Source organism: Neophocaena asiaeorientalis, unplaced genomic scaffold (genome assembly GCF_003031525.2).
Source record: "Neophocaena asiaeorientalis asiaeorientalis breed wild unplaced genomic scaffold, Neophocaena_asiaeorientalis_V1.1 scaffold623, whole genome shotgun sequence".
Taxonomy (NCBI): domain Eukaryota; kingdom Metazoa; phylum Chordata; class Mammalia; order Artiodactyla; family Phocoenidae; genus Neophocaena; species Neophocaena asiaeorientalis.
In genome coordinates this window covers 651,320-676,219 of record NW_020172294.1, presented here as the reverse complement: position 1 = coordinate 676,219, position 24,900 = coordinate 651,320, and the positions used below count along the sequence as shown (strand labels likewise).

The window sequence follows — 24,900 nt, the reverse complement described above, 5'->3', positions numbered from 1 at the left end:
TGTAGGTCCTTTTCTTCTTTTGTGTTTCCCACTTAGAGAAGTTCCTGTAGCATTTGTTGTAGAGTTGGTTTGGTGGTGCTGAATTCTCTTAGCTTTTGCTTGTCTGTAAAGCTTTTGATTTCCCATTGAATCTGAATAAGATCCTTGTCAGGTAGAGTAATCTTGGTTTTAGGTTTTTCCCTTTCATCACTTTAAGTATATCCTGCCACTCCCTTCTGGCTTGTAGAATTTCTGCTGAAGAATCAGCTGTTAACCTTATGGGAGTTCCCTTGTATGTTATTTGTCTATTTTCCCTTGCTGCTTTCAATAATTTTTCTTTGTCTTTAATTTTTGCCAATTTGATTACTATGTCTCCGTGTGTTTCTCCTTGGGTTTATCCTGTATGGGACTCTGTGCACTTCCCGCACTTGCGTGGCTATTTCCTTTCCTATGTTAGGGAAATTTTCGACTATAATATCTTCAAATATTTTCTCGGGTCCTTTCTCTCTCTCTTCTTCTGGGACCCCTATAATGTGAATGTTGTTGCCTTTTAATGTTGTCCCAGAGGTCTCTTAGGCTGTCTTAATATCTTTTCATTCTTTTTTCTTTTTTCTGTTCTACAGCAGTGAATTCCACCATTCTGTCATCCAGGTCACTTATCTGTTCTTCTGCCTCAGTTATTCTACTATTGATTCCTTCTAGTGTTTTTTTCATTTCAGTTATTGTATTGTTTATCTCTGTTTGTTTGTTCTTTAATTCTTCTAGGTCTTTGTTAAACATTTCTTGCATCTTCTCAATCTTTGCCTCCATTCTTTTTCCAAGGTCCTGGATCATCTTCACTATCATTATTCTGAATTCTTTTTCTGGAAGATTGCCTATCTCCACTTCATTTAGTTGTTTTTCTGGGGTTTTATCTTGTTCTTTCATCTGGTACATAGCTCTCTGCCTTTTCATCTTGTCTATCCTTCTGTGAATGTGGTATTTGTTCCACAGGCTGCAGGATTCTAGTTCTTCTTGCTTCTGCTGTCTGCCCTCTGGTGGATGAGGCTATCTAAGAGGCTTGTGCAAGTTTCCTGATGGGAGGGACTGGTGGTTGGTAGAGGTGGGTGTTGCTCTGGTGAGCAGAGCTCAGTAAAACTTTAATATGCTTGTCTGCTGATGGGTGGGGCTGCATTCCCTCCCTGTTGGTTGTTTGGCCTGAGTCAACCCAACACTGGAGCCTACCTGGGCTCTTTGGTGGGGCTAATGGCAGACTCTGGGAGGGCTCATGCCAAGGAGTACTTCCTAGAACTTCCACTGCCAGTGTTCCTGTCCTCACGGTGAGACAGAGCCACACGCCGCCTCTGCAGGAGACCCTCCAACACCAGCAGGTAGGTCTGGTTCAGTCTCATATGGGGTCACTGCTCCTTCCCCTATGTCCCAATGCACACACTACTTTGTGTGTGCCCTCCAAGAGTGGAGTCTCTGTTTTCCCCCAGTTCTGTCGAAGTCCTGCAATCAAATCCTGCTAGCCTTCAAAGTCTGATTCTTTAGGAATTCCTCCATGGGCAGAAGACAAGTCATTTTTCTTGGAGGACTTATTCAGCCCATGTAGGTGACAAGTGCTTGTTCCATAGCTGCAGTGCTAGTGGTACCAGTGACATAGGTGGTGGCAGAAGGTTCTTGTTACTCTTAAGGAGAAAGAATGGGGGTGGGGTGGGGTATGAAGGAGAAACAGCTCTTATATTCCTTTAGCTGGTTCACTGTCATCTGAAGCATGTTACTTCTTGCTGTCCACTAGCTCACATTAAAGATGTGGATAAAAACCCTTAGAAATCAGAGAGAGACTACACTGTGCCTGTTTAAAATATCCCCTTATCGTATACTATGAACTAAAGTATATGGGATTTGGTTAACACATACTGTAATACTCAGGTATTTGTCCCAAACCTTCTGGAGTGAGGTTGATCTTGCTACTTCATTCCCTCGAATCAAGTCTGGTGACTTAGGTAGTCCTCAGTTCCAAGGCTCTCAGAGGTGTTGTGATATTATTAAAAATATACCTGATCTTTGTCTCTGGTTCCTGGTAGAGAGTTTCGAAAACCTTAGAATTTCCTGAGTGATAGAAAGAAGTCTCTAATGAGGTATTAATGGTGGGACTCTTAGGTAGCTTCAGAATGGGACTGATCACCAAAAAGACCAAGCACATGATTAGAGGATTGGGACTTCAGCTGTCCAAACTCCTGGGAGGGGAAGGAGGCTGGATATTGAGTTCAATCACATGGTCAGTGGTTTAGTCCATTGACCATGCCTACATAATGAGACTCCCCCCAAAACTCTGGACACCAAAGCTCAGTGTAGCTTCCTGATTAGTAGCACAATGATGAGGGTGACATGCCCTGGCCTCCCAGAGAGAGGGCATGAAAGCTTTGTGCTCCTTTCTAGACCATGCCCTATGGGTATCCTTTAAAATGAAACTGTAGTAGTTAAGTATAGCATTTTCCTGGATTCTCTGAGTTGTTTTAGAGAATTATTGAACCTTAGAGGGGTCATGGGAACCCTGCATTTGCAGCCAGTTGGTCAGAAGTGTGGGTAGCCTGGGGACCTCACTTTTGCCTGATGTCTGTAAAGGCAGTCTTGTGGAACAGTGAGTCCTACACCTGTGGGATCTGATGCTGAATCTGGGTGGTTAGCATCAAATTGTATTGAAGTACACCTAGTTTGGGGTGAAACAAAACAGGTAGCTCATGAAAATATTTCTTCTTTTCTAACTTTCTTTCCTCACTTCTGGCTGCATATAACTCCCTCTACATAAGCCACCCCCTACCCTCCCCGTGCACACTTCCAGGATTTGCTATTTCTTCCCAGTCTTCTTCTTTTCTTGTGTCTAAGAAATGTTGCAGTGTTGGTTATCACAGTAAAGTTTAGTGTGGCTTCTTCTTCCACACAGCTCTACAGAGAGAACTTGGCTTAAAAGAGACAACTTTGATCTCAGCAAGTGGAATGGCTCCACGAGAGGCTGGTGTGAGGTAGGCACAGCAGTGGTTGGGATAGGGTAAACTGTGGTTCTATGCATAAAAGAGGGATTTTTACAGTCTGGTTAATTTTGTCCTCAACTATTTGAAGTCAAACATGCCTTACCACCACAAGGATGATTTCTTATCCCTCCAAATAAGAAATTTATATTTCTTCTAACCTTGGCCTTATTATGTTAGGGGAGAATTTTTCCTCTCCCTGCCTGCTATGGACTGAAAGTTTGTCCCCACCCCACCCCCCAAATTAATATGTTGAAACCCTCATCCCTAATGTGATGGTATTTGGAGACAGAGCCTTTGAGAGCTAATTAGGTCATAAGGGTGGAGTCCTCATGATGGGATTAGTGCCCTTATAAGAAGAGAGAGGAGATAGCTTGCTTCCTCTCTCTTTGCTTTCTGCCATGTGAGGATACAATGAGAATGCATCAGTCCACAAACCAGAAAGTGGGCTCTCATCAGACATCAGATCTGCTGGCACTTTGATCTTGGACTTCCAGCCTCCAGAACTGTGAGAAATAAATATTTGCTGTCAAAGCCACCCAGTCTATGGTATATTTGTTATAATGGTAGCGTGAACTGACAAAGACACTGCACTTAACAGTATTTGCACCTGAAATAACAGAAAATAACGGTGTCAAGCCCAAATATCTTTTCCTTTAATATTAATTTCTACTCACTAGGGATTTAGTGTTTGTGGTAGAAGTTTTGATCCATTTATTCATGAAGACATAATAGAATTAAAATTAGACCAACCCAGTTACAGAAATACCAAAGCTATAGGTGATTAAATCCTCTTTCTTAAAAAACAAGTTTATCTGTTTCAAAATTTTATTTAGAAAATTTACTTTATTTAAAATGTGTAAATAATATGTCACATGATATAAAATTCTAGACATAGTAGATTTAAAAACAGCATAATGGAAAATATAAATATCCATTTTATTTTCCTATGTATATCTTTTGTGCATTTATTTTCTTTTCCTAGGTTTGTATTTTTCTTTATTGTCCAATCTGATTCATACTTACAGTAAAAGCATTTTAAATATCATAGACAGGTATAAGACAAAAAGTAAAAATTCCCTTCTCTCCATTTTCCTCAGATATTGGTGAATATCCTTCTAAACTTTCAATCACATGGATATATTTTTTTACATAAATGTTTTCACATTATATGTGTTGTTCTGTAACTTGCTTTTTACACTGAACACTGTCATGGAAATCTTTCATGATTGATAGTGCATTTAGAGCTAGTTCATTCTTTTAAATGGTTGTACTGTATTCCTTGATGTATAGCTATATATTTAGCTAGCTCCCTCATGATGGCTATTTAAGGTGTTTCCAACATTTTATTAATAAAAACAAAATGTTGATAGCTTATTTTGACAAATGTAGTTATTATATTAACTTACATATCGTCACACCCCTCTTCTCCTTAGGATCTGGTCACTGTACAGCTTGCCCTTTATTTTATACTTGTGTACTTGTGCTTTTGAACAACTGGTGGGTATTAGTGTTTTCCATGGATACTTGGCTTTGATTACACTGTTACTAAATGTGCTTTTGCTTTTGTCTAGTTAAAAAAATTCTGTGCCCCTAGTAATGTTCAGTAAAGAATAGATATGACTATTTTAAAGTGGTTACATTGTCTTCCAGGTTAAGTAAATATTTCAATTAGGAGAGTAAATATTTTTAAATTGGAGTGTGGATATTTCTTGTTTTGGGAGTGTGTTCCTAATGAATTGAATCTCATATTGGTGGTATTATAAGGAACGTGTAATGAATTTCTGGGTCTTAAGACTTCACCCTGTCCTAAAAGGCAAAGGAAATTTCCAAAGTTTTTATCTTAGCAATACAGCACAGTGAAATAGAGGAGGGGTGCGGTGAAGAATGGATGCTTGCTTTTGTCATTAGTTTATTAGTGAATCCCAAGATACCAGGCTTCCTGCAGCTTGTTTCAGAGGTTTTTCAAGTATACCTTTTAAAGATTAAAAAGAATTAAAGATCCCTATCTGACTACAGTTATCATTTATCTATTCAATATATAGATAATGAAGATACCGATAGGATGCTGTCATCTACTTTAATAACTGTGTTGTCCTTGATGGGTGTCCAACTGAGATAGACTGGGAATTAACTAGCTTAAGGCACTACCTCTCCTTAATTTTGTCTCAGCCCTTGGTAATACTTAGTTAAAAAGATATGAATGAGCTTTAAAATAATTTCCCTTCATAGTCTCCAATCTACCTTTAATAACAGAGTCATTCTCATCTTCCTTCATTATTCATATCAGACCTTCCAAGAGGAAACCTGCTATTACTGAATGCCAAAAGCAGCTTGTAGGAGGAGAAGTTATGCAGTGAGGGGGTAAAAAAAGCCCTGCAAAAATATTTTTTCTTCATCATTGGAAAGGGAAGAGGGAAAGTGAACAAGGGATAGAAACAAACCAATAAATACAATGTAAACAGTTTCATAGAGAGTTACTTATATTTTGGCAAGCCTCTCTATCTACTATGATCCCCAAGTTTTCTTTTCAGAGAAACTATGATGCTGATAATAGCAGTGTTTACTCAAAAGATATTAATATCCTAAGATATTTGGTAATACTTGCTCTAATATTGCTCTATCCATCCACATTATATGAAGCCACCAAGAGAAGCAGTCCCCTGCATACAGTCTTCCAGGCTGTCTTCACAGTCTTCACAGCTTAGATTCTATCTGAATGCTGCCATGGAAGATGTTGCCGGCATATACAGGAGTGTGAATATGGGCTGACTTAAAGCTCTTCTCTTAAAGGCCTTTTCCTGTGGCACTGGCAGATAGATGCACTGTCATTCGGCTGAGGAACAAGTTCCATTCCATCACGTATTTCGGGTTTGCTGGTCTGGCGCTCAGCGTATTTCTGGAATGTGTTTGAAGGCAATGGAAAGATTAGTCCAAACTTCATTCCACTGAATCCTCCCCGCTCCCCTCATGCTATTGTTTCTAGTGGCTATGTATCTTCAGACTAAAACCAAAGGTCTGGTTTATCTCAGTCCTAAAGTTACCTTTTAACTTTAGTTATTACAGGCACTAGTGCGATATTTCATAATCTAGCAAGGAGCCCCATCCACTATTTTATGTATAGGAAAGAAGCCTCTTGTAACGGGATGTCCCTACTTGAACAACAGCACCTCTCGAATTCATCCTCCATGTGTTAATGAATAATTAACTTTGCTGAATATTCAAATCAGTGAACAAAGATGATAAGCATCTCACAATAAAGTTGGTGGTTTCACACATCCTTCCCTTTAGGCCTGTAGTCTCACACACTTTGTAAATGGCGACAGGCCTGTGAAATGTCTCTCCTTTTTGGCCACTGACTGAAATATTCCTATACATTGGATTTTTCAGTTCAGTGGTTCCATGTACATTTAGCTGTACATTCCTTCCTGGGTCAAATCCAACAAAATACTGACATGTGTACATGAACCTAATTAATATTTCAGAGGGAGAAACTCCTATCATTAAAATTACAGCCAGACTAGCAGAGGGAAAAGAACTCATTTAAGAAAAAGGCTGCTTCTAATAAATGGAGTAATTAATCATTTTAATTTTTCTGTGAGAGGCTAGTAGCCTCAGGCATCTGAGGAAATTTATTTTTTTTCTGCCTCACAGAAAAATAAGTTTAAGTTAACAACAAAAACATAATTTCTTATTTTTCTCTTCTGGCTAAATTTTACTGAGTAAAACACAAGTTAATTATACAAAGAACCAATCCTTGAATTCTTGGAAGTACAGTAAATATCTGTACTTCAGAATTCAGCCCTAAGGTTTTAGATTATAAATAAAGCTGACCCTTAAACAATGTCGGGGTTAGGAGTACTGACCCTCGGCACAGCTGAAAATCTGTGTATAACTTATAGCTGGCCCTCCATATATGTGATTCCTCAGTATGCATGGTTCCATGTCCGTGGGTTCAACCAACCTTGGATTGTGTAGTACTGTAGTATTTACTACTAAAAAAATCCACATGTAAGTGGACCTGCACAGTTCAAAACCATGTTGTTGAAGGGTCAACTGTATTTTTCATTTGTTTGTTTTATACAACAAATTAAATATTTGTTTTCCATCCTGTACTGATAGCAAAAGCGTGGCTCTTAAGCAGTAAGGAGAACAAAGAGGTAGATATTTTGAGCAGAAAGAGATGTTAATGATCTCTAGTCCAACCCTCCTATTTTCCATATTAGAAAAGATTTTCTCTGAGGTTCAGAGATTTTAATCTATATTTGTAATGGCGCTAAGCATTGTTTTTCATAATACTGAATGGAGATAAAAATATGGAGGCCACAAAGGGACTTAGCACTATCTTGCTATAGGCTGGCGCCTCAGCATAGCCAGAGCTCCACAGGCTGACTGACTCTTGAACACCTCCAGGAAGCAAGCATTCAGGCCATGCATTTGGTCTGAGGACACTCAACCAAGCAGATGGATCCTCTGAACTGACCTGTAGTACTCTGTAATAGTAGCAGTAAAGCCTGTGGGGCTGTAGTAGATCTCTAGCAGTCAACTGCCCTTCTTTTGCAATCTTCTTGGCTTCTTCATCATTTTCCTGAAAAGTTTAAAAAGAAACAATGAATGAAGATTACTCCTGTGACTCACAAAGAAAGCTAATTGTGAATGTGAGGTAGGACAGACGTAGGGTTGAATGTGAACAGCAGGGAGAGATGAAACATAAAAATATAACTTAAGGGCTTCCCTGGTGGCGCCGTGGTTGAGAGTCCGCCTGCCGATGCAAGGGATACGGGTTCGTGCCCCGGTCCGGGAAGATCCCACATGCCGCGGAGTGGCTGGGCCCGTGAGCCATGGCCGCTGAGCCTGCGCGTTTGGAGCCTGTGCTCCGCAACGGGAGAGGCCACAACAGTGAGAGGCCCGCGTACGGCAAAAAAAAAAAAAAAAGTTTTGTGTATATATATATAACTTAAGAATTAGGTTATGGAAATTGACAAAGTACTTTCCTAGAAATCTCTGCTATATAGAAATAATCATACCTGTTTGGATCCCCCCTCACCCAGTGCAACAACCCACATACAGCCCCTATCATGACTATCTTGGTACTTTCCTAGCTACTCAGGAAGTCTAGGGCTCATCATCTGTTCCCCTAGTCTAACCCTCTCTGCCTGATATTAAAATACAACTAAAATAGAATGAATTAGTTTTTATAACATCTCTTAAAAGCTCCATTTAAATATGTAGTCTGAGCCAAAAAGTTGTTGTAAAATGGTACCTATGAAAGACTATATTATTGTAGTAATAAAAAATTCAGTTATTAGTACCCATAGGTTGTTCCTTCAGTACCAGGAATAGTCAGCATTCCTAATTATACTTTTAGAAAATAGCTAATATTCTATCATGCTGCCCACAGGAAAAGCCATTTGCAAGCAATTCTGACTCTTTATAAAGGGTCACAAAAATATTCTGCCTCAGGGGCACCCAGTTATTTCCATAGCCACATTGCTTCTCAGAAACAAAATAAAGTCTTACAGTGGAAGGGTAAATTTTATAATTTCACAATAAAACACAAGAACTTTTAAAACACTTTTCCTTTTTTAAAAAAAGAGTTCTTATTTTATGGGAAACTTGTGATTCTTTAAGAACTTGTTATCCAGAGAAAACCATAATTCGAAAAGATACATTCACCACAATGTTCATTGCAGCACTATTTACAATAGCCAGGACATGGAAGCAACCTAAATGTCCATTGAGAGAGGAATGGATAAAGAAGATGTGGTACATATATGCAATGGAGTATCACTCAGCCATAAAAAAGAACAAAATAATGCCATTAGCAGTGACATGGATGGACCTAGAGATTGTCATACTGAGTGAAGTAAGTCAGAGAAAGACAAATATATGATATCACTTACATGTGGAATCTAAAAAAAATGGTGCAAATGAACCTATTTACCAAACAGAAATAGAGTCACAGATATAGAAAACAAACTTATAGTTACCAAGGGGGAAAGAGTCGGGAGAGGGATAAATTGGGAGATTGGGATTGACATAAAATAGATAACTAATAAGAACATACTGTATAGCATAGGGAACTCTACTCAATACTCTGTAATGACATATATGGGAATAGAATCTAAAAAAGAGTGGATATATGTATATACGTAACTGGTTTACTTTGCTGTACAGCAGAAACTAACATAACATTGTAAATCAACTATACTCCAATAAAAATTAATTAAAAAAAGAACTTGTGCCTTTTTTTCTAACTGGGGAAAACAGAAGTGTACCATAATTGCTTTAAATGTTTTCTTGTGCATAAAGCACTTTAACCCTGGTCTTTTTAATCTGTAATTTGCATTTGGTGTGTGTAATTTGCATTTGGTATGTGTGCATGAATAAGGATACTTTAGAAAAATCTATATTCTATATAACATTGGACTTCAAGTCTTCTAAAAATCCTCAAACATACTGATAGAGGGTATTCAAAATCGTCCTGATGTTGATTCTTCAGATATTTCAAGGGAACAAAAATTTCACAAAATAACATTTCTTTTGACTAAATTATGTCAAATTAAATTGTGTTATGATGGAACTCATGTAACTAATACTGGTGAATTTGTGATTGCCTAAAGAAACTAAAATGGCAGAAAGCATACCTTGGCCCATTCAACTTTCTCTAGTAGATCGCTAAGATTTCTTTTAATTGGAACATAATGTTTCCAAGGCTTTAGTGCCATATAAAAATGTTCATAATATGGTGAATCCTGCTTCAGAACCAAACTGTCACCAAGCATGAGGTATGGATATCTATAAGCAGCCACAGTCCCGTCCACATTCACTTGATACTTGTACTAAAAGATTAAAACAAACATAAACAAAAATTTTAACAGTCATTTGTTTCACTTCTGCTTCTTGTCAACACTGTAACATTAAATATAAAGAAGTTATTTCCCAACTTTAGTATTTACAAGTTTTATATTTTATTTTGTAACACACATCTTCTCTTTGTATTAAAATCATAAGTATCATTTAACAGGTCAATTTTAAGAAATACAACACATTTAAAGATAATAAATAATTTTAGGAAATAGGACTACCTATTTCAACTATGTCTATGTAATGGGAAATTCAGATTTCTGTAACCAGGTAAGAAAACTATTTCCAAAGCTCTATATTTAGCAAAGCTTAATATTGATAACAATTTACACTTTCATTTATTTCATTTGTTCCTTATACCCATGTTAGTATAAAAAAGGAAGGCATTATTATCTCAAAGTTCAGTTTTAGAGTTCAGGAGACAGAAGCCTGGAGAAGACTAAGGACTAGTGTGATGCTGGTGACACAGTATGGACATATTTGTTGGATTAATAAACTTTGATTTACATTTAAAGTCACTTTTCATTCAATTATAATAATGTGAAGATGTTATCATCTCCCTCTCTTTTTTTTTATTAATGATAAAATTTGTTTCAGAGATCTATGAGCCCAAATCCCATGCTCTCTTCATTATATCACACTGAGAGTAACAGGATATACTAACAGATTCGGTAATTACTTTTTTCTTAAATAATTGGTACCAAGGACTTTACCAGCCAGTCAGATTTTGTCACATTGTCACACCTCTACCTCCTTTGAGCCTTATACGGTGCTCTGAAGGAGCTAGGCAGGCTCACACATGTTAGAGGCGAGAAGTGCTAAGAGATGAAAGCCCCACTGTTCGTGGCAGAGGCAGGACCGGAGGCAGGACTTGAACCCTATTTTACTAGCATAGAATTCATACTCTTTTTATTTACAAGATAATTTTATGTAAAAGACATTTATATTCCCAGTTTATTAAAAAAGAGAAAAACAGGGAAATATACCAAAACTCTAGGTTAATCCTTGTACTGTATTTTGAGTATTAAATACAGTTCTGAGCTATTTGTTAGACAAAGTTAACAACTACAACAAACAAAAAAGAAACTGCATGAGTTTCATAATTCCCTATGCCTGATAAGAAAGTGTGTGTTGGGTCACAAGATGGGAGAAATCTGCCCAACCCCAGCTATTTGGTTGACTTTTAATACAAGTTTATCACTTCATATGTATCCAGGAAGACTTAATTGCATACCTTAAAGAAGTCAAAGAAACCTATCAATTTAGCTTTTCCAAGCTCCTTTTCTTTTTCTTGGAAGAAGAAATATCCTGTAATTCCTGCATCTAGTAGCTGTGGATTATCTTTGGACAGCTGCACCAACTGGAGCCTCTCCTCTCGGCTATCTCTACCTCTAAAGAAAGCTTTCTCTGTTTTATTGATCCAGGAAGGTCCTAGAGGTTTGAGACCATAAAAAAATACAATTATGAATTTGACATTTTTATATTATGGTAAGTATAATCATCTTTAATCTACCTTTGTCATTTAAGATGCTAAAGCTCTTTTATCATCAACACATCTAAAGTAAATGTTACTTTCGAAAAATATGCTCTAATTTTATCCTTTAGTGTACTAGTGAGAGGTCACTCAAAAAGTGGAGTTTCTATTGCATGACATTAGGAATTATCCAAAATAATGCTGGATCAAGTTCAAAGCAAAAAGAGATTCCGTGACTTGGCTCACTCATCAAGGCATTAGTTTCTTCCAACTTTTGTGCTTCACAAAAAAAAAAAAAAAAAAAAAAAAGCTCTAGGCTTTTGTTCTTAGAGTGACTAGAACAAAGTAGAGAATTAAGTAACATCCACACATCTTTAATTCTTAGGTTGCTCAGAATTTTGAGCATATCACTTTTGAATACAGTGCAGAATTTTTCTAATATGTTGTTAAATGCAAATAAGTTTTGCATAACTTAACTATGTATATATATTTATATCCTCTCTTTCCTGGGAGCGAAATAATCTGGAAGAATTAATTTAACTCTCTTTCTATTATTCTAAAAAGAAGTCATTAGTTAACACCTGTCAGTGTTCTAAGGGATAAATCATAAAACATAGAAACTGTAGGGGGTCAACCTCTTTACTATTTTAGCATACTTTTCAGGAATTTACTGTTATCAAATAAAAAGTAGGTCAGTTTTCATTTCCCATTACCTTTAGAGAGTTTACAAGGAGTCTCTAGACTTGTCTACTAAATAAGTCCACTAAACTGCTCTAAACAGAAATAGAGACTTATTAAGACAAGGCAGGGATTTTTTCTACTCAGGGAGTTCGGTTTAATAAAAAGGTGTGTAGTACCATAAACCTAAGGTCATCAAATAGGAGGAAAGGAATTCAGATTGTAAAGGATCAAGAGAGGCAGAAAGAGGGAAGAGGAGAATTTCTTATGGTGCTGGAGGTTGTAATATCCAAATTATACTGTTATCACAATTCTCTTACATATGAATATAATTTTATATTTTTCAGAATTCTCTCTCATTTCATCCAGCAATATAAAGGCACTGGAGTCAGAATTAAGTTAAGTGATAGTTTTACCAAATATGTATTTTCCAATGGTATTTACAAGTGACCAACTCAAAGGAGACTCAGTTACACTAGGTTCTGGACATTACTAGCCTAATCCACATATCTTAAATTTCTGGATTAGAAGAATCCTAAACAAAAACCACTTTAGAGTTTAGAGTGCTGTTTTTCTTTTTTCCTGGCTAGAAAATAAGAACAATGGTTATTTAAATATATTCACATACTCTCTCTGATTGAACATTCCTTTCACCTTTCTTACTTCTAAGCTTTTTCTTAGAGAATGACTTTTACCTGTATTTCCTTGAATAGAGAGAAGATCATTTGTAACACCCCTCATAGCTTCAAGTGTGGAGTGGGTGATGTCATATGTTGGAAGGATAACATCTCGTGAATCCAGAGAGCCACACCATGAAATGATAGGTAAAGGGCCAGGGGTTTCATTGACTTTTCGATGCTCCAAAGGCCAATCTCCAAGATTAACATAAAATTCTAAATCTGGGAGAAGGACCTAAATAAACAAAAGAATGCTTATCAGTGCTGGGAAGACCTCAGTCTTTGGTATTAAATGCTTCATTTCTTTGGCTTTTAAAATATTTCTGATAAAACTGAAATTTGAAAATAGTAGAAGAGAGAAGGATGCCTCTCAGTCATCAGTAGTATCAGAAAATCAAGGGTGAGGATTGTACATGACAATTCACTTGAGCAGGAGTTAGCTACCTCTGTTCAGAGGTGACATTTAAAACTGTTGTGTATTATAGATATGGAAACTGTGTAGAAAGGTGTGAATGAGTGGCTTCAAGCACCTTTTCTGCCAGCTGCTTAAGTGAGAACCTACAAAGTTAGACCCAAGCCCTTGTTTTCCTTCACTATCAAGCCTTTTTATAACATCTATGTTTGTTTCTGGAATCTGCTATCCATTTCTATCTCCATGGTCAATGCCTTAGTTTAGGCCTTTTTCATCTCTTACCTAGATTGTTGCAATAGTTGTCCCTTACTAGATGTTCTGATTCTAGCCTCTCCCCACTCTAATCTGCTCTCCACATTACTGTCCAAATTTTTAAAACACAAATTAATGTTACTATCAAGCTTAACAGAAATTTAAGCCTATAGGACAAGGTCTAAACTCTCTGGCTGGAATTCAGGCCCCACTCTCTTACTCCAGCTTAGCTCTGAATCCATCTTCCATCTGCCCGTGTACCAGAAAACTTTACTTACTCTCTGAAAATGCCACCCACTTTAATACGTAATTCTCTTCACCTAGAATGCCCTTCTCCTACTTATTCACTTGGCAGTCTCCTTTCTCATCCTTCACACTCAGAGCTAATGTTACCTCCTCTATGACTCGCCTTCCTCAGACATTTTAACCCTGGGTACCTACTTTTCTTATGGGCCTATCGTGTTGTGGTACAATTACTTGTTTGTATTTACATCCCATCCTCACTTCTGAATAACAAAAACAAGTTCCACTAGAGTGAGCTGTTCAAAGACCAGAGGTGAGTCTCACTTATCGTAAGTCTCCTTTCAGTCACTGGGCAAAGAACCTGGAACAAAAGGGAAGGGCAAAGGGATATGACTATTCACCTTAGTGCTTCCCTGTTATCATTTAGTAGCTCATTAGTAAGCTCCACATCAGAAGTTCTCACTGTAGAGCAGGATTTCTCAATCTTGGCACTATTGATATTTTGGTGTGGATAATTCTTTCCTGTGGGGGCTGTCCTGTGCATTGTAGAATGATTAGCAGAATCCCTGGCCTCTACCCACCAGATGCTAGTAGCAACTCCCCAGTTGCGATAACCAAAATGTCCCTAGGCATTGACAAATTCCTTTAAGGGGCAAAATCATTCCTAGTTAAAAACCACATGAGTACAAGATACAGAAATACAGGGCAGAGTAGATTGATGGTAGCCCAGGAAGAAAGAACCGCCTTTAGGATCAGATGCCCATAATATGCTCATATGCTCATACGGTGGGCTGATGGGGAGACAGGAGGCAACTGCTATTTAAAATAAGAATTGATTGCAGCCCTACATTCCATGTGCTTGGGAACTTGTATAACTCACATCAGGAAAGCTGGCTTTTGATTTAGAAAACTACCTTGATGGTCCTTCTGGGTGAAAAAGGTAAAAAATGCCCATCCTCATCTTTTACTCTGCATAATCAGGAACAAGAAAGAACAAAAGGCAGTTTGAATTGCTCTGCTTAAGAGGAATTTATAGGAATTTGGCAAATGTGGAAAGAGGGGCTGAATAGAGGGATTGGGGGAGGAGTTGCTGGGGATGTGGAGAAGTCTTTTGAAAGACAGAAGCCCCAGTCATATTTAGTAAGAAGCCAAGACTTGAAAATCAAGGACAGCCAGTGAGAAATTCCCAGAGGCAAGGATGACTGAGAGTCTGATTAACACAGGGATGTCTATTTTTAAATGTTAGGATTTTTGTTTTGTTTTGTTTACTCTGCATTGGCACAAAATAACCTCTCTCAGTTACCCCAACATTCAATAAAGTGTGCAATGCACTTAGGATAAAACAAGGAAAATGTGTCCTCAGTTCAACTTATTCTGAGGTGACAAGAAGAAAGTGAAATCTGAATGGAAGGAGTACTCAGCAGGATTGGGGAACTTGAAGAAGTCACCTTGCAGCTGTAAATGTCTGGGAGTTCACAGAAACCTTGGGAGAGCACTATATGGCCTACTTACCTGGGATGGGGGCTCAAGCCATTTAACTTAAATATTAAAGGAAAGAGATATCCATAAAGGTGAAGAACTTATGAGCACTCAGGTGGCAGACAGATGCACACTTTCAATCCTGGAATCCATTTCCATTCTTTACCATTATTATTCTAAGAATTAAATGTTACAAATAAATAATTAAACTATTTTTAGAATCAATGAATTCATTCTCATACCTTTCTTGCCAGTGACAGCAAAATCTCATCTGAGAACATTTTGAAGTCTGTGTATTTCCCTAAAGATCTCCGGTAGATTAGGTTACTGAGAATCGTGTAATGAACAATAGCACCCCTCTCATCCCCAAACCTTTTTGGAACTTCGTTTAGCATCTGCTGGAGATTGATGCTGGGAAAAGAAGAAAAATCTTTTGCAATCTGTGGCTCCTTGGCTGGACAAGACAGAGTTTTCTGCCAGGCCTGAGGATCCTCTTCTGGACACTCACAGTACTCATGGTACACTGGTCCTAAGGAAAGCAAAACACATACAACGCCAAGTTCCATTAACATGCACTGCAACACAGGAAGTTGTTTCTGCCCCTGCTGTGAGCATGGGATGACTTCTTGGTAAATTCTAAGATTATCCAGACAGGGATAATCTGTCCTAAACAAATCAGTGGTAAAAGTAGTAATGTCAGAGTCTTGTGCTCTCACCTTCTATCCCCCTTTCATCCCACCCTAGATAACCTAGTATAGCATATGCTCTCTCCCAATATAACCTACTCTCAGTCAATTTATTGAAAAATTTATTTCTAATGAGTTATAAATGGCTGATGAGCATAAAACAACTTACGTTTTAACAAGGAAAAAGAGAATGTATTACTTTTCAGGCATGATAATGTAGTAGGGGTGGTGATTTTTTAAGACAAGATGAGGTCTCTTTCTCTGAGTCCCTAAAACTACCTCCATCAGCACATCTCAAAGAGGAAATATGAAACCTAAGGGCATCTTGCAGTGTAATTTTAAAGTGGCCAGACATAATTATAAAACTATTCTGAAGACTCATTTAAAAAAGAATTTATGCAGAATTTATATATTATTTCAAAATATATCCATATTTATTTTAATATAAAAATAATTTTTTAAAGTTATTCAATTTTCATGAGAATTTCTACTTCAGAAAAGTAATAGGGACCAATTTACCCTCCTACCTGAAACTACCAAAAAACAGATAAAATATATGAAATAACATTTTTTTTTAAGACATTGGACATCAGGCAATGGACAATGAGTTTGAGAGATGAGAAACAAATGAGGTAAACCCTACAGTTCCTAAAGCTTACTGCCTAAGGGAGTTTCTAGGTTGTGGAACATGGAGGAGGAATCCAGGTAGACCCCAGCAGTCTCACTGAGCTGAGGAGACAAGAGCTGAAAGTCCAGTGAGATCAAGGCAGCTAAAAGTTGTAGGACATACTCACTGCATGGAGAGGACTCCAGAGATCTGTACATGTTCCCTTCAAATATTTAAGGCATACTGACCAATATATATGTTTGAGGAAACTATCCAAGGCAGAGAAAGGACCATCCATAAGGATTAGAGGCAACAATACCCATTGTTCATACAGGGCTGGGAATAGTGCCTATTCATACAAGCCAGACTGGAAAGCATTCTAATTCACAGAGGTTGGATAGAGTATGCAGAGATGTATTGCCTGAGTAGTAAGGAATAATTAGCCCTAGACTAAACATGGCTCTGGGCCTGCCTAATAAATTGTAAAAGAAAATTTGAAGGATAAAACTAATTCCCAATAACTTAACTGCATCCTAGAGAAAAGCTCAAGAAAATGAGAAAGCATCAAGCAATGAAGAATACACTGGATGGAATTAATGACAAATTGGGCATTATAGAAGAAAAGATTAGTGAACTTAAAGAAATAGCAATAGAAACTATACAAAACGAAATGGAGAAAAAACATATTTTTAAATGAAAAGAGCATAATTGAGTCGTGGGATAATTTCAAGTTTAATGTATGGGTAATTAGAATTCTTGGAGGGGAGCTGGGGTAGAACAGAAAAAATATTTGAAGAAATAATGGCCAAATTTTTTCTGGATTTAATGAAAGCTATAAACCCAAAGATCCACAAACCCTAAGCACAAGAAACATGAAGAAACCTACACCAAAGCACATAATAATCAAATTGCTCAAAAAAAACTGATAAAGAGAAAACCTTTAGCAGAGGATCAAAGATATAGATGATGGAAGATTTATCATGGGAAATAATGCAAGTGAGAAGACAGTGGAACAGTATATTTCAAGTACTAAAAGAAAAAGACATCTGTCTTTCAAAAATAAAGGCAAAATAAAGACTTTTTCAGATATCCAAAAGCTAGAAGAACTAATCATCAGCGTTCTCACATTAAAAGAAAAGCTAATGGGAATCCTTCAGGTAGAAGGCAAATGGTACTAGATGAAAATATGTATGTATGCAAAAGAATGAAGAGTACTAAAAATGGTAACTACCCCAGTAAACACACAAGATTTTTCTGCTTGTCATTTAAATCGCTTTAAATTACTTAGTTTTTCTCTCCCTTAAAATATCTAGTTAAATTGAGCTCCAGAAGATACATATATAATGATTACCCTGTTGCACATACTTTAAGGTTATCATAACGCATTCTGAAAGCCATGGAGTCTACTCATAAGGCTGGCTCTGGTTTATGTAATAATTACTTACCTTTCAAAATATAGGGAGACTGAGCGACATGTTCATCACCATAAAGGACCTCTATCTTCAGCCCTTCACTGACAGTTTCATACATCCTATATCGCATCAAAAATGTCCCATCATTCCTGTCCAAAGGTTTAGGGATGTGAATCCGAACTAACTCTTTAGGTGAGAGAGATTTGATTACTACTTTGAATAGTGTTTGGCCTGAAAGAAAAAAAATATATGAGTAATTCTACTATTTCATGATTATTTTGTTTTACTAATTATTGGGTAAGTGTCTTTATGCAGAAGTTATTTTTTCAGTACTATCAATGGTAAACAAAATTATTTTAGTTTGGAAGATCCTTGAGGCCAGGAACTACATTTGATTTATGTCTCAAAACCAAGGATCTGATTCAACATTTGATTCCTTAGTCATTCAATAAGATTGATTGAGTGAACAAAATCATTGAATAAAATAATTCTTAAAAAAACAAGGAAGAGATTAATTTTTTGCCTATTTGATCTTTTCTCCTTTGGGTAGGTTTAAAAGCCCAGGTAGTTAAAAATCCATAAACTTTTAGGATGACATAGCTCTAAGGCAATCTAACTTACTCCTTATAAAGTATGCACAAGCTTTCTTTGTAAACCATTTTAATACCTAATAAACCTCAATTGTGAAGAAATTTCCTTTTTATTAACCCAAATTTCAAGCTATACTCCAAGCCCATTTCCTTAAGTAGAGAGAGATTATAGCTAGTTACTAGACTCTGCACAAATGCAACACACTCATACGTACACACAAACTCACATACCTTTGTAAATACTAGAGTTTACTTCTCTAAATTTGTTTCCTCAAGTTGAAATGAAACAGTTATACTAGGATGATCTACTAGGATGATCTAACAACCTTTTCAAACCCAGAATTCTTTGGGTTTTCTTTTCCAGGATAGACAATACCTACTTAGCAAACTTTCCCTTCTCTTTTTGCAGTATATTAGCTGACTTTTCAGGCTTTGAAACAATACTGTTGCAGGAATAAATGTTGGGACTTCTTTCTTCAGAGAGTACAGTGGACATACCTGCACTCAGTACAGATCTGATCCTCAGGCGCTTTAAGAATAAAGATCAGTTAATGTCTTAACCACAGTCAATCACCTATCAAAGCAATTGTTAAAAAAAAGGTGGTGAATCCTCTGAAATACACAGTCCTAGTACACAATAATTTGTGATCAAATAGTCTTTCATCTCACACTATCATATTTCATAATATTCAAATATTAAGCATATTTTTTGTTTTTTAAAATTAATTTTTATTGGAATATAGTTGCTTTATTTTTTAATTTTATTGTATTAAGCATATTTAACATATATTTTTGAAATTACTAAAGAAAAAAGTTTGTTCCTCCTATTCTTAGTTTCTAAATCTAGTGAGTGATGTTTCTACTTTTTTTGATCTTCAAGGGTTTCATTTTTTCTTGTGGGTCAGAAAAAAATGTTTCTCAGTCTCTTCAATTTAGTAATAGTAATGTAGTATCTGACATATTGCTACTACATAATTAAGTACCAAACACATGCATTTTAGGATTCTTGAAAGAAGTGTGATAAAGTTATGAAAGACAACTGCTAAAAAAAATGAACTATAACAGATAAATGTAAGGGCTTTATTAAAAAAAAGAGTAATAACTTAATGTGAAATTATTATAAATGTTGGCCAATTACCTGAAATGCTTAATGAAACATGTAAGTTGCTTTACGTTATTTCCTGCTTAAGTTTCAGAAAGGCAATGTGGTATGGTAGACTGAAAATCAGGAAGTCAGAGCCTGGAGACTAAAAAGCCACCATTCTCTCCCCAGACTGGAAACAGGACAGAAAAGTCTTATCTCCTATCAAATAGTGCTATTCTCCGTAAGTTTATGATTTTTAAATAAACAAAACAGATATAAGACAAGCATATTAATGACTATGTGATATTTTGGAAGGAGCTGGATTTACAAAAGAAAACTATCTCCAAAACACTTCATTATTTTTAAATTGATCACACTAAAATAGAAATAAGCAATTCCAACATCATAAAAGAGAAAATGAGAAGAATGCCATTTCAAATTGCTTCAGACAGAAGGAACGTGAATTCTCATTTGCCCTGGGGGCTAATATAATGGAACAGAATCAAGCTCAGCTTGAGCTTTTCTATTCCACAGATCCACACTTGTTTAGGAAAGATAGCTAATTGAATGAGAATGCAGTGACTAAAGGAGACAAAAGGAGGTTGGCAGTATCAAAGCCTTACATCATTAGAATCAGAAATTTTGCAGACTTTTGATATGGAAAGAACACATTTTTTAAAAATTCACTTACTTAGACAGGGGGACTGGGCCAGTCCCTGAGCTTGAGATTATCATATGCATTTTCTTATTTATTTCCTCCAAGAACTTGTGAGGAAGGTATTTGCCACCCCATTTTACAGATCAGGAAGCCAAGGCTCCCTTGAAGAATTTAAGTATATACCTTGCCCAAGGTCTCATACCTATGAGTAGCAGAGCCAAAATTTGCACACAGCTTGAATCTTTCTTCTTTCAAAGCCCATTCTGAATCCAACTTGTCACATTGAGTAATGTTAACATACAGGTTCCCAAAATTCATAGTTGGAGAAATAACCTCTGACATTCCTGGTACAATGGAGTCAGCACCTCCCTTGTTGTTTAGGAATTTTATTAAGGCTCTCTACAGCTGCAACAAAAGTGTTGACTCCATCTGGCCAAGGGAACAGAGTCCCTGAAGGCCAACTTGTTACACCTTGAGGCTAAATGGAAATCCTCCCAAATGTCTGGCTGCCTGCTTACCATGCATACTCTATAGGATCTTAGTGAAAACTGGTTCACAGTGATCATATTACCAGTGATTTGATAAAAGGGAAAGACCATTGAACTAGATATTGAAAGGGTTGGGTATCTGGTTTTGACTCTGATCCTTATCCACTGTAGGGCCACAGGAAAGACATTTATTTTCACTAACCTGGTTTCTTATAGAAAAAGTGAACGGAATAGTATCTACCCTTCCTACCTCACAGGATGCTTAAGGAGAGCAAATTAAACACGACACAGTTAAAACACTGAAGTGCTACACAGCTAGGAGGTAAGATAAGTTTATGAAGATATCATTACTGATGAAGGTAGAGGATGACTGAGGAGAAAATGAGTACTTGTATCCTGCCATCCTGACATACTCCAACCACCCTCTCTCCACCCCTTCTTTCTTTTCTTCTACAATATTTACTGAGCAACTTTGCCGGGTATTATGTTAGATGCTGGGAATATAACAGTGGCAACAGGTTCTGCCTACATTCATAATAGAAGGAAATAATCTAAGTCAGACATTAGTGAAAATAAAGATATAAATTGGTTTTTTTCCTCATTCAAGGTCACAAGGGATTGAGTAGGATAGTCAAAATCAAGGGATTGAGTAGGAAAGTCAAATAGTTAGCATAGAAACCCCATTAGGGAATTGTAGATAGAGAGGGAAATTTAGGGGGCTTTGGGAGACCACAGTAAGATTAATGATCACTCAAGAAAGTAATGGGAGGGACTTTCCTGGTGGCGCAGTGGTTGAGGGTCCGCCTGCCGATGCAGGGGACGTGGGTTCGTGTCCCGGTCCGGGAGGATCCCACGTGCCGCGGAGTGGACGGGCCCGTGAGCCATGGCCGCTGGGCCTGTGCGTCCGGAGCCTGTGCTCCGCAGCGGGAGAGGCCACAGCAGCGAGAGGCCCGCGTACCGCAAAAAAAAATATCACTCAAGAAAGTAATGGGAAAATCCTGAAACAATGTGGGCTTGCTTGACTCATAAAGCAGAACAAGTTGCTTAGCATCAAAGCCAGATTGGCTTGCTTAACAACAAAATCAAGCTAACTTGATTAGCAACAAAATCATGCAACAGAAGCACGAGACATGCCCCAAAACAATAGTAGCATGAGACCTACATCCTGCCTAGTGAGTTCAGTAAGTTAATGACCCCCAAAACATGCTTTTTGTCTGATGCCCTAAAAACAACAAAACAATAGTGGAGAATAAGGCCTACAACCTGCCTAGTGGTGTCATCAAGTTAATGACCCCCAGCACATGCTCTGTGCACACACAAAAAAACAATCATTTATGGAAATGTGACATCTACCCAAGAGAGACAAAGGTCTTCTCCCCGTCCCCTGTGTACCTTTGATTATAAAACTGTAACCCACTAAGCACTCAGGGGAGAGCAACTTGCCTGCCCACTTGTAAGCCTCACAAGTGTTCTATTCTAATTAATCACTTCTTATCTATCACTTTGCCTTTGCTGAATTCTTTCTGTGTTGAGACATAAAGGACCAGCCTCCTTGGAGCCCCCCTGAAACGACACCTATCAGTTTCAAAAGGGCATGGACATTTTTCATAAATGATATATTTTTTAAAAATTACATTTTCTAACTGTTGAAACTCATTTTTGCACATTAGATTTGTAAATGTTTAAGACTTTTCATATGTTGGGAAAATTACTTTCCAGAAACATTTGACCAATTGTGCTCCCACCAGCGGAGGATAAAGGTCATTGTCTGAGAGTATCTCATTAGCAGCTTTGAGTATTACCACTTAAAATTTTTTTGCCATTATTTTTAGATTAAAAAATGGAATTTTATTTGAATTTATAGTTCTTTCATTAAAAGTAAGATTAACAGTATTTCCTTTTGGATCATGTAACTTTCCTTTTTCATGTATAAATTAATTTTTTCCTTAGTTTTCCATCTTCTTTTCTTTCTAAAGTCGTCCCCCATTTATAACATTATAAAATTAATTTTAGAAAACTATAAAGAAGAAAATACACCCCATGGTGAAAGACTGAATCTGGGTTTAAGAATCTTTTTATCTGATCCTTAGGGCCATGGAGAGTCTTTCTAAAACTGAAAAAAAAAGTACTCAGTTTTCCACCGCCAGCGGAAGGGGCACTGGGTATTCTGATTGTCTCTTTGTTGATAAAACAGGGTGCCAGTTAGCAAGACATAATTTAGACATAAATTATCAAATCTTGACTGGCAACAACTTGAAACTAGCGGGACAAGTTGTAAGACGTTGCAAAGGTAAGATATTAAAGAGAACGTGGGAGGATGACTGGGCAGAAGGGATTCAGGACGATATCCACCCTCGGTAGAGGTAAAACCTAATGCGTTGAGTTTCGCTAATTCCTGCAATCTGCTTTCAAGAACTCAAAACTCTAAGAAAATAACCTAGTCTGCAAAACTGCCTCCTTTCTGCCTACTGCTGTGATATTTCCTTTGTGTAGGAGGGAGCTGTTTCAAACCCATTAGGCCTAAGCAGTGTAACCCCATCCGATTCTTGGGCTTGATGACTCAACACGTGAAGGCACTCCCTGCAAGCTGTGACAGATCAGACAACTAGTCAGCGGTGGAAAGACCATCTCCAACTTGAGACTCACACTGCATTCATTAACACCCTGGGTGCCATCCATTCGGAATGTCAGTCCTTGCACGTTAACTAAGGAAGGGCCCTCGGAGTTCATTTATTCATTCAGCAGACTCTTGTTGCAACTGCCTCCCGCCTTCGGGTCCAGGGAACGGGGAGAGAAGAGGAAGTGACCGGACTCGGGGGAAGGACGCCACGCCGGTGGCGGGCGGATTCCCGAGAGGCACGGTCGCGGCGGGGACGCGCGGCGGGGACGGAGGGGAGCGGGCAGCTGAGCGAGGGAGGCCCGCGGCCGAACGCTACCTGGGGGCGAGCGAGTGAGGTTTTGGCCCTCCGAGTTGACGGCCTGCAGGTAGAAATAGCGGACGGGCAAAACGACGCCCGCCCGCAGCCCGGGCCCCCACACCAGGCTCTGCGGCGCGCTGACCGGAGCCTCGGGGGCCTCCGCGGCCACGAGCAGGGCGAGCTGCAGCAGTAGCAGCGGAACCAGCGGGAGGCGGCGCATGGTCTCCGGGCCGCTGCGGTCCAGCTCGGCTGCGGCGGGGAGGGGACGGGAGCGCGGCGGGCCGGAGCTCGGCCCACCCCGGGGCGGGCTGTGCGCCGCCGCCCGCCGTCCCCCCTCCGGCCCCCTTCCGGCCGGAACGCGAGGGCGCGCCACAGGCTACTGCGTCGGGCGCTGCCGGGGGTCCGCGATGGACTCGTCACTTCCCCCACCGCCCTCCCGCCCCCCAGCCGCGCAGGGTTGAGGACCAGGGTCGAGAGGCGGACACTGAGACCAGGGTGCTTGAGGCTGCACCCGGCCCCCACCTCTGGTTGCTGGAGTTTGGCACCTGTTTAGTGGAAACCGTGTTTTGAAGGACGCAAACACAGTGGTGATTGCTAGGGGACTAGAGAAAAGGCCCAGCGGCGAACAGCTTTGAAGAGTTTAGGGAAATGCCTTCAAACAAGGAATTTCACTGGGTTTACGAGACGCTGAGCAAATATCACTCCCCTGATCCCCTACAAGGCCAAATCTCCCAGCCCTTTTGTTCACATCAGCACCAAATTTTATTACCTATCTCTTGTTTGTTTTCTGCTCAGCAGTCTCCCTCACTGGACTGTGACTCTCTCCGTTCTCCCTAATCCCCTAACCCTAGCTTCCCTTCTTTCAACAAGTGTTTGCTGAGCATCCACTGAGTTTGGGCCAAGCCTCAAGCCAGGAGCCAGGAGCTGGGCACTGGAGTAGCAGAAGTCACGGTTGAGGCTGGTGGGTGAGCGTCACCTCAAAGTCAGAAGCTGCTGTCCCCTGTAATTGATGAGGAATGATTGGTCTTGATTACTCCTCAGATGCTGAAAGTTGGATCTGGGAAGAGACTGGCAAGGGCCCTATTAGCGGGAAGCCACTGTCTGCCTCTCTTTTTGGACCATCTTATCTATATTAGTTAATTATTTTTCCTTCTTTTATCTGTTTATGGTTTTAATCTATTCAAAGAAAATAAAAGTTCTTCGCAGGCTGGGTGAGCCAGGGAAAATTCACGTACCAGTATGGACACAGGATTTCTTTCTTTTTTAAAAATTTATTTATTTATTTATTTATGGCTGCGTTGGGTCTTCATTGCTGCACGCAGGCTTTCTCTAGTTGTGGCGAGCGGGGGCTACTCTTCGTTGCAGTGCGCGGGCTTCTCATT

General features: G+C 38.7%; 1 protein-coding gene across 2 annotated transcripts; it reads right to left on the bottom strand.

Annotated features, from left to right (window-relative positions):
* Window positions 1–3,860: 3,860 nt before the first annotated feature.
* Window positions 3,861–23,761, bottom strand: POGLUT3 (protein O-glucosyltransferase 3). 2 transcript variants are annotated; one of them, XM_024766389.1, is made up of 8 exons: window positions 23,537–23,738; window positions 17,814–18,011; window positions 15,318–15,604; window positions 12,708–12,924; window positions 11,095–11,291; window positions 9,641–9,835; window positions 7,477–7,581; window positions 3,861–5,892 (listed from the first exon to the last, which is right to left on the bottom strand). In XM_024766389.1, exons 1-8 carry the CDS (start codon window positions 23,736–23,738, stop codon window positions 5,767–5,769), a joined length of 1,527 nt encoding a protein of 508 aa, XP_024622157.1. In that variant the 3' UTR covers window positions 3,861–5,766. The 2 variants fall into 2 exon arrangements, with proteins under 2 accessions (XP_024622157.1, XP_024622161.1); XM_024766393.1 differs by lacking the exon at window positions 17,814–18,011 and having other exon boundaries at window positions 23,537–23,761.
* Between the last annotated feature and the right edge of the window lie 1,139 nt (window positions 23,762–24,900).